General features: G+C 41.7%; 1 protein-coding gene across 1 annotated transcript in view; it reads right to left on the reverse strand.

Annotated features, from left to right (window-relative positions):
* LOC111812654 overlaps positions 1–10,237 on the reverse strand; it is a 43,249-nt gene extending 33,012 nt beyond the window's left edge. The window contains exons 1-2 of the mRNA XM_023701381.1: positions 10,064–10,237; positions 1,384–1,609 (exon numbers count right to left, since the gene is read on the reverse strand). Of these exons, the coding sequence (XP_023557149.1) occupies positions 1,384–1,425 (42 nt within the window). The 5' untranslated portion in view covers positions 1,426–1,609; positions 10,064–10,237. The remainder of the gene's footprint in view (positions 1–1,383; positions 1,610–10,063) is intronic.
* Positions 10,238–10,539: the final 302 nt, after the last annotated feature.

The raw sequence follows: 10,539 nt of genomic DNA on the forward strand, positions 1-10,539 counted from the left end.
AACTCATGGCATTCCTCCTGCCTCGGCCTCCTGATGGCTGGAATTACAGGCATGTGCCACCACACCTGGCAAGTTTTGACCTCACAGAGAGAACTTCCACTTAGCAGACTGCTGCAGGCCTTTGCCACTTGATTCCTTAAGGGTTTGCTCTTGGAATTAGATCTCAGTGGAATTGAGTTTGGAGACCCTCTTTAAGCCTCTCTGCTTTTGCGCTTGCCCTAAGAAGTTTAGGGAGAAACAAGATTACTAGTGGTAATTACAGCTCCAATCCCAGAAACTTGCATTCTGCGGGGGGAGGAGAGGAGGGGACACTGGCCCTAGACTCACCCTAACCCAGACCTCCAGGCCAGCAGAACTGCTTATGGCATTTATAAACCGCAGCCTCAGGCAGGCAAGTTCCTCCAGCTCTGGACTTGGCTTTCTGGGCGTACAACAGCACCATCCCTCCAGCTGGGCTTTTAGGAGCAGACAAGGTGGCCATTAGAAAGTGCTGCTTAGAACAGAGTCCAGCATCCAGCAGGAACTCTGGTGAGAGGGGCATTCCCCTCATTGGCAAGTAAGAGGTTGGGACACGTAGTGGGCTTCAAGAGGCCAGTGAGATGCAGGCAAGAGCCACATGCATGTGAATGAAGGCATGAACTGCCCTCTTCCACCCTTTCTGAGACTCACAGACACACGGTAGAACCCATACTTGGTCCTCTCAAATAGGATCTCGCCTCCCATGGGTTATCCTGACAGACCCATGGGATAGAGACTAGGGATCAGATACAGTGTTTTGCAATACTGTAGATTTAACCCAGAGCCTTTGCACTGAACTACATCCCCAGCCCTTCTAAGGCTTTTTGCTTGTTTGGTTTTTTTGAGACAGGGTCTCGCTACCTAGTTCAGGCTAGTCTTGAACTAACTCTGTAGCCCAGGCTGGCCTCGAATTTGCAGCCATCCTCCTGCCTCAGCCTCCTGAGTACAAGGATTATGGGCACGCACCACTATGCCAGATCCATTTAAATTTTTATTTTAAGCCAAGTGTGGTGGTGCATGCCTGTAATCCTATCATTCAGAAGGCTGAGGCAGGAGCACCATCGTATGTTCCAGGCAATCCCCGGCTACATAACAAATTCAAGGACAGCCTGAACTACATAGTGAGACCAACAGACAAGCAAACAAACAAACAAAAGGCCCCACCGCAAAAAAAAAAAAAAAAAATTGTTTTAAATTTTGAGACAGCATCTTGCCCGGTTTCTGAGTTGTTGAGGCTGGGCTTAAACTTGTGATCCCTTGGCCTCAGCCAAAAAGAGCTGAGATTATCGGTATGTGCTGTGAGGCCCGGTTCAAATATAATTTTATTCAAATATTAAGAACACATAATAGAAAATTCATACTCACACATGTACAAATACAAGCACGTATTAGGTGAACTACACGCATTCCCTGGGGTGCATTTCTGCTCTCTGCGCCTCGAACAAGCTTGATGTGTTGGCCTACAATGTCACACAAGATGCTTAAATGATCCGATCAACCGTTGACTGTCATTCATGGGGTCCGTCCAAAGGCACTGTTCAAGCTGCTGTTATCTTCAAATACGTCTCTGACAAAACTGGGTTTCAAAAACCTAAAAGTATAAAACTACATTAACATAGACAAAAAGGGCTTTAATTGGGTAACTATCAGGTTCTACTATCTAAATGAATTTTCCACCCCATTAAAATAACAATGATTTAAACTTCAAAGTAAACTCTGCCTCCTTGTTTACCCTGCCACTGTAGGTGTGCCTGTAAGGTATAGATCTTTTGTTAGACATGTGTTATGGGGCTTAATCTGCCTCTGTTCCTCCTAAAAGTCCTGATTCACCAGGAGAACCCAATCGTTTAGAATCTGCCTTCTAATACAATCTTATTTTCTACCTGCATTCAGAAATGTCTAATTCTGGTGGCGCATGCAGTGAATGTGAAGATGTTAAAAAGAGGTTGGAAGAAATTGCAATGCTAAGAAGCTCTAAGGGAATGGCAGTTATTTATGAAAATATGTGGCACATTTTGAAATGCAGATGTCTGTAGAACTGAAAATATAATCATAAGAATGAAAACTGTCTTTAATAAATCTTCTTAATTAAAACCTATTGTTCACAAAAAAATATAAATCCTCCTCCAGTATTAGAAACAGTAGCAAGAGGTGGGGAAAGTGTGAATTCAGTTGGATCACAGAGCAAAAAATTGTTACTAACATTAAGAGTTCCTGGCTGTGGAACTTTTTTGTTTTAAGCTAAAGAAGTGGCATTTTGGTAGACTGAACATAAATTGTTTGCCATTATGGTCTGCAATGAGGTGAAAATGAGGCAGATTTGTTACACAAAAAAATATCCAATTGCTGGTGAAAGAGAGTGTATAAGAACCACTGTGAAATCACAGGAGCTGTTTTGCTTTTTCCCAGTCACAAGTGACTTCAGTGGATGTCCCTTCTGTTCAAAAGACTAAAATCAAGAAGTAAATCTAGTCTGGACTTCCTCTCAATATTCAAGTCTCTTCTATGACACTCAAACAGCTTGCTTAAAAATATATACATATTTTTTGAGACATAGCTTCACTGAATAGTCCAGGTTGACCTTGAACTCATGTAGGCCAGGCCAGCCTTAAGCTCGTGGCAATCCTCATGTCTCAGCCTCCTGGGTGATGGGGTCATAGGCGTGTGCCACTGTGCTTGGAAAAACTATTTTTTTGTGTGTGACAGGGTCTCACTAGTGGTTCAGTTGGGCTTGAGCTTGCCATATATCCCTGATTTTATACTTGTGGTAGTCTTCTTGCCTTAGCTTCCCATGTACTGGGATTACAGGCAAGCATCACCACACTTAAAAATGAAAATGTTTACAGGATTGCATTTATGAAAAAATACATATCAATTTCTCTGTTCTTCATAGTCTTAAACTATCATTAACTTTTAAACCCTTGGGTCTCTCAGTTAGTCAATAGGTTGAAATTAATTTCATAATGAGGCAACCAGAGGTTGAGTCCTGACTTGCATAAGTGGCAGGGCATAGTCGATCACCAACTGATGACCTCTGTTCAACACTTTGACCACTCACTGGAGCATGGGGTGGCCCCTGGTCATGCATGAGGAAGTCATAATACACAGCACACCTTGACGTTATTAGTATGCAGGGCCTTTTCCCAGTTACTCAATACAGATGGCAAATGTTCCTAAACACAAGGCTCAGGCTAGAGATAGAAATCACTGACTCTTCGGGAAAAGTCAGAGAGGTCCTAAGCATTCTGCAGTAATCACCCACCCAAGGCTGGGCTTTTGAGGAGCTTCCAGTCTCATTCAGATAAATGGCTCTGTGTGTATTTATTTTATGTTGGCTGGTGATGGTCCTCCATTGCTGATTGCAGGTGCCTGGATGGCAGGTGGGGACGTTAGCAACTTTATTCCTGTGTGAGCAGTGGTTTTCTACCATCATGGGTACAGGGTGCTTTAAATAAAAAAAAATTGTATGTATCTGGTATGGATCTTGCTATGCAGCTCAGACTCGAAGTGTTCCTCCTGTTTTCAGCCTCCCTAGTGCTGGGATTACAGTCACACACCACCATGCCCAGACTCAGTGGCCCAGGTGGTAGGGCTGGCAGTGCATGTGGTATAGCAGATCGAACCTGGGTCTTTGAGCTTGCCAAGCAGGTGTTTCCTCCACTGAGCTATCTCCCTGGCCAGGGTACAGTGTTTTGCATGATCTTCTGTGCATTTGGGGAACATAGGATTGAGGGGTTCTGTGCCAGTGGTGGCCCTGGAGCTCCGTACCGAAGAGGCTGGGAAGGTAGGATGGTTCTCAGTTCTCCCTAGCAATCTCTGCAGCCTGCCCATGAGGACCAGCAGCACTAGTGTTCTCTAGATGCTCATTAGAAAAGTAGAATCTCAGCCCCAACCCAAACCTTGAGCCAAGTTTTGAATTTTATTTATTTTCTTGGAGACAACATTGTGCTACATAGTTCAGACCAGGCTTGAACTCACGATGTAGTCTAGACTGACCTCGAACTTGTGGTGATCCTCCTATCTCAGCTTCCTGGGTGCCGGGATTACAGGCATGCACCACCATGCCTGGCTGGTTTTGCATTTTAACACAATCCCCAGGTGTGTATCTTTGTTAAAGTTCGAGATGCACAGTTCTTAGGTCATATATTTGTACTCTGTTGAAAAGAATATGTAGTTTAACATGGATCAAGAGTGCAGACAGTTGGATGCCATATACTGTATATCTTGTGAAAATATTATATAGAGAACATGTTTGTCAAAACAAGAGAAAAATTGAAGGTATGGGAAATATTTTAGCCTATAAGTGATATTTTTCCAGAAAACATAAATAGCTGAAATTCAAGTTCTTGTAAAACTTGTGGAAGACTTTTCTCTTCAAGGAAGTTGGGCCAAATTGTAAGGTATGTAGAGGACATCGGGTGACCGACATCACTGCTCTTGTGGTCTTATGGGTGCCTACTCTAGAGGACCTGCTGAAGAGATGGTCTCCTCAAAGGCCCCGCTGGAGTTTGGGGACACACTGAGGAGGGGGGTTGGGTTGTACCCGGATGGTGGACACATCTTTCTGTGTTGTTGTCCAGAGCGACAATCAGATGACTCATCGGTTGGCGAGCGTATTGAGACAAATTAACGTAAGAAAGGAAGAACTGGGCAAAAGAACTTCAAACTGAACATGATTAACAGCAGTCTATATTTGCTGGTCCAAAATTTCTCCTCATCCTACTGTGGTGCCGTGAGTCAATTGGCTGCTGTCTTCCTCCCCAGAAGGGGCGTCTTACGGGGGCAGGATGATCCCCACGATGATGTGGGATTCCGTGGAGTACACTGATATTCATAAGGAATTAGGACAAATGAGATGATTAAAATACTGTAGCATGAGGAGTAAATTTAATGTAGCCATAGATACTGATCCTGCATAATGACCAAGGCATACATTTGCAAATAAAAATGACTCCTTGCTAGGTATAAACACTATTTAGAAAGCCTAGCGCCAGCCAAATAGCTCAGCACGTTAAAGCGCCTGCAAGCAGTCACAGGGGTCTGGGGTTTGATCCCCGGGCCTGCCGTGACGGACCCACCCCTGGGGTGCTCTGAGACTGCAATTGAGACTGGGCGTGGTGGTGCACGCCTGTAATCCCAGGTCTTGGGAGGCTGTAAACAGCAGATCACTAGGAGTCTGATCTAGCAGTGAGACCCTGAACACCCTGTAGACCCTTCCCTAAAATTAAAAAAAAAAAAGTCTAAAGTCCATAAACTCTCAATGATATTGTAATTAAATGGAAAAACAAGAGCATGCCCCGAATTAAGAAGCTTGTGGATTTTTCCTGTATATGGGTGTACGTCCTAAAGAATGCACGTTTCACCACTGTACTGAAGAGGAGAAGGAAAGAATTATTAAGTCTGAGAGTTCCCTGAACTGAAGTTCCTTTTCTTGCTATCTAAAAAAGCTTCTACCTTACTGTAGAAAGTAAATTAACTTTTCAGGGAAAAAATGTGGTTCATTGTATAATCTAAAGGAATTTTATGCACACTTAAAACAAAAACAATCAGAATGCTTTTCACACCAAATTCATCACATATCGGAAAATATAAACACACACATAAGCAACACAGAGAACTCTTTCTCCATGTGTTTATCCTATAAAATCTTGGTAATGTCAAAATCTTAGGTTTCTTAACACTTCAGTCAGAAAGAAGTCAGTTGGGTGGTATTTTTACTCATGTAGACAATGCAGCTAAGTGTAAACATTTTAACGTGCTTTTTAGTTATCATTCAACAAATATTTATTGAGCACATAATTTGTGCCAGTCCCTGTACAGGGAGCAACACAAAGATGCTTATCTTTTCACCGTTATAACACAGTCATACACACCTAGAAATTGCATAGACAGAATAACCCTCAGTTGAAAAAATACAACAAAAGATAAACAGCTTCTTCTTCTGGGTATGTTCAATCAAAAAAATGTGGAATATGGATCTGCAGTGTGGGGTGTTATATAATTTTATTCCTGTTTTTGTACTTTAAAAATCAACTTACTGAACCTGGGCGTGGTGGTACGTGCCTGTAATCCCAGCGCTGGGGAAGCTGAAAACTGGAGAATCACTGCTAGTCTGATCTGTGTAGTGAGACCCTGTATACCCTGCAGACCCTGCACTAAAAGAAAAAAAAAAAAAAATCAACTTACCAAAATGGGTGAGAAATGCTTCATTTAAGTGAGAAACATGAATAACATACATTTGGAATCATAATTTGTCATGAATTAATTATAAAAGGTCAGGTCAGAAAATTACTCGATTACCTATTCTTGCACACTTATACATGTTTAGCAAATATGCAAGAGTTTTATTTTGCACAAGAAATTTATTCTTGCAGAGTTTAATGTGTTAAATGCTGGCAAATATAAGTACTTAGACGTTTAAAGAGTAACCGACATTTCTGGAAGGCACTTCAATGTGAATTATTTTTTAAAACTTTCCAGAATTAATTTTCTTTCTGTAAATTAAAGAAGCAATCGAAATTTTTTAACTTTGCCTTTTTTGAATGCAAACTGATTTTGAAGTAGTACAGAAAAACATACGTGACTATGTGAACACACAGAGTCATACATACAAAATGCTATCTAGAGATTTATAGCTAAAGCATATTACGCTGATCATTTTATTTGAGAGGATAAGGAGAGACATTTTTAGTTTAACTTATACATGTTTTATTTTTCAAGATTTTTTAGGCAAAACTCTCCAAAGAGTGTACACTGAAGTGTACTAAAGATATGTGCCTCAACTGTTACAGAACAAAAGATCTCTTGAAGTTATTATTTTCTTTTTGGTTCACGTTCACTGTTAATATGAAACATTAACCAAGTCAAATAAACAAAATTGGAAAGGTTTGGCATAAAAATATGTTCATGCAATGTTCAAAAAATTACATAAAATTATACAGTAACAGGGAAAAAAATACAAATAATGGGCAAGTCTAAATTTATGAAAACTTAATTATGGCTTGCCATTCTTTTATGTTTATCATGTTCTATGTTTCTCAAATACAATAATAATTTTTGTTAGAAGTAATGTGGTAATTAAAGATTTTCCTCCACCTAGGCAAACAGGAGGACTTTTTCAAGGGATAGAAAATCACGGCTTGGGAGTCATTTAAACTTTAAGATCTATAAGAAGAAAATTTAAATGTACTAATTAAATCCTTGTTAACATTTTGTGGAGGAATTCCTTTTTGTGAGAGGTGAATCATATCTCTAAAGAAGGTAACAAGCACTCATTTGAAATTTGTATGAAAGCTTTGCTCTTATTTTTTAAGAGCTGGTTTAAGGGAAAACAAAAAAGCATCCTTAGGCAGCATTACTGAAAAAATTAAACCTGTAAATTGAAAGAACTTGGTGTCTTACAATAATGAAAATTTAATGATGTGAGGAAAAAATCTAAGGTGTGAGAAGAAGAAAATTGTCAAGAAAGAGTTTATACAGTTTAACACCTTATTGTGTATTTATTGTTTTTAATTTTAATGGTTTCCTTAGAGTGAATGAGTGCCTACCTTTCTAAACATTCTTTTTTAAGTTTCCTCCCTCTTATACTTAGCAAACTAGTCTTAAAGGTACAGAAACCTGACCTCTGCTGTGAGTGTACAGACAGGAAACTCATTCATCCCTATCTCCTCAGAGTGGCTAAAAGAACATATCAATTAATAGCGGATTGTGTTTGGACTCTTCCGTCCTATGTGTGCTTCACCCCAAGGCTAAGGTAACCAAATAGCTCACGGACTTGTACTGTTTCCAGGTAACTCACCCCCTCTCACGGCATAGCATCAGCAAACTTCTCTCTGTTCAGTTAATGTTTTATTTTCCTAAGTTTTTCAATCCAAGAATCGTCTCATGCTTGTGTTGACCCCTACAGTTATTCTTTCCTCCAAATAAAGGAGCTGGGAGATCATATGAAGGTAAAGCCCACAAAAACTAGGTAGGATCTACATTTTGTAGAATACAGCCCTTTCAAAAGAGTGGCAAATGGGATTTATGAATAATTCGAGTCATTCTTTTCATATAAGCTTGACGGTGTGTGCTCTTCAGTTGCTACTATTACAAATTTTAAAAGATTAATTGATTTCATGATACATTCTGATAGAAAGCCAAATGCAAAACTTTCTAAACAGAAATATAAGTAAACAACTAGCTATCATTTTTTCCAGAAGTATGATTGGCAAAAGGAAGATCTCAGAAAATTGGTAGAATCTTGTAAAATATGCCTTAGTGTGAGTATAGGCTGAATGTGTAAAACTCCATTTTGGTTTCCTGCAATTTACTTTCCATTGATTTAGAAGTTTAAAATTTCCATTATAATTTCACACTTACATTGGCACAATTTCCAGGAAGAAGAAAAATATGGCATAATATGTATGTTTTATCTTCCCCTACTTTTATACATAATACATCTTATTTTTGGTGAACTTCAATTCTAAATTTTAAAATATGATTTCAGAATCAATACTATTCGACAAAAATCACTCCTAATCACATGCAATTTTATTAATTTTCCAACAAGGATGAGTAGATAATTCCAGATTCCAAATTATTCATCTTCAACTTGGGGCTCAGAAGAGACAATACAGGTAATGGAATAATAAATTACCAACATACTTTTTATTCTTTTAAGAACTGTACTTTGACACAATTTCCAAGTTATAGTAGTAGAAATAACATAAAAGTTTATATCTTAAGACTATTAATGCTACTTGGCTTAGCAAAAATAAAGTTAATGCAGAAATTGCTATAGAATGAACACTATGATAAAGCTGATGACTCAGATTAAAGCATCATAATATCAAATACCAAGACTTAACATTTCAGTTCATTAATCTATTATAATTCATTAGACAAATGTCCCAAGGAGAGGGCAGAATGTACAATGAGTGTTTTCTGGAAATGAATTGCTAAAAATTAGTACAGTCTGTAAAGACTTGGAATTGGAAGCTCCAGCTGGATTTAAAAGGATGGGGGAAGGGATTTTACTCACTATTAAATATTTGAAACACCACCTCAAAAAATAAAACCATGAATGCCTCATCAGTTCTTAGTGCATCAGACAGACACTGACTCTTGTGTATTTTTTTTTTTTCCTTTCTAAAGATGTACTTTAAAAACGTGCACACAGGACATTTTGCATTGATTTAGGGAGGCTGGAAAAAACATGGTTCAGAGAAGGATTTCAAATTGTTCCACTAAATACAATAACATTTGCAGTCATGGCACCGGTCCATAATAATTTAAAAAGATTTCATTTTGCTTATCATTGCAAGCCATTATCTGATCATATTTGACCTACATATTTATATTTTCATTACCATTGAAGCCCCCCCCCTTCATCTTTTTTTCTCTCTGTGCAAACTGTCAGCTCTCTTCGCTGAGATATTATTTATTTATTCTGGAAATATCTGGAATTCTTTCACCCTATCTTTTCCTCTTGGGACTCCCTCCCTTCCTCCAAAGTATTGATATTAATGTCTGGGGGAGGGGGACACATCCAGTGAAAGCCCTAAGACACGCAAAAAGGTCCCTATTAATGGCATACTACGGGAGAAGTAGAAAAACAAAGGGGAAAAAGAGAAAATGATAATTGTTTTCTCTAAGGCTATTATCTAATGCGAAAGCAAATAGTCAGTCTGGAAATGAGCTAACAGAAGGGGATTAGAGAGGAGATCTGAGAGTGGCTTGATTCCTAGCAGAGCTGTCTCTCCAGCCAGTGACGAGACACAGGCAGGCGCGCTCCAGATGGCCGGGGAAAGTGGTCGTCTTGGGTTACTGCAGGGCACTCGGGCGGCCGGAGCGCCGGCGGCCGGGGAAGGCATCATTAGGGAGCCGGCCCGGGTCCAGTCTGCGAGGAGAGGGCGAGGCCGGGAGGGAGGCCGCCCGCCCGCGCGCCCCGGCGAGCCGGGCCTGCCTATTGTTAACATATACTTGACCTCCGTGACCCCCGCACCGCACAGATGTCTCCCACCTCCGCCACCCCCCGCCCCGCCGCGCGCCCTCCCCCCTGCACCTGGTAGCGGGCGCGCGCGGAGCCAGCCTGGCGCGGGCGCTCTCTGCGCACAGCGCGCGGCGCTCCTGCTCCCCGGCGGACGCCCGGCCGCCCTGCAGATAAATGCGTCGCCTTCCTCGAGAGTGAGCGAGGGCGGGCGAGGCCGACGCAGACGCCGCCTGTGACAGTGGCAATTCCCTGCGCCCCACATCACATTTGTCTGCTACCGCAGCAACAACAGAAAAGCGGAGGGAGGGAGGGAAGGAGGGAGCAGAGGAGGCGGGAGGAGGGGAGCGCAGCTCCGCAAGTCCTGGGCTCTGCGTGCAGGCTGCGTGCGGCTGGCATCCCCGACCCCGGGCGTTTTGCACCGCGGCTCGCTGTGAGCGGCGCCCCGGCAGCCGCAGGCGCTCAGCGGCGCGACCCCGCGGCCTCCTGCGAGCGCGCGTGGCGAGCGGCCGCGGACACTCTGGCCCCTTGCTGGGAGCCGCGCCGCGCCC

The sequence above is a fragment of the Octodon degus genome, unplaced genomic scaffold, assembly GCF_000260255.1.
Source record: "Octodon degus isolate 3935 unplaced genomic scaffold, OctDeg1.0 scaffold00134, whole genome shotgun sequence".
In the NCBI taxonomy this organism is placed as follows: Eukaryota; Metazoa; Chordata; class Mammalia; order Rodentia; family Octodontidae; genus Octodon; species Octodon degus.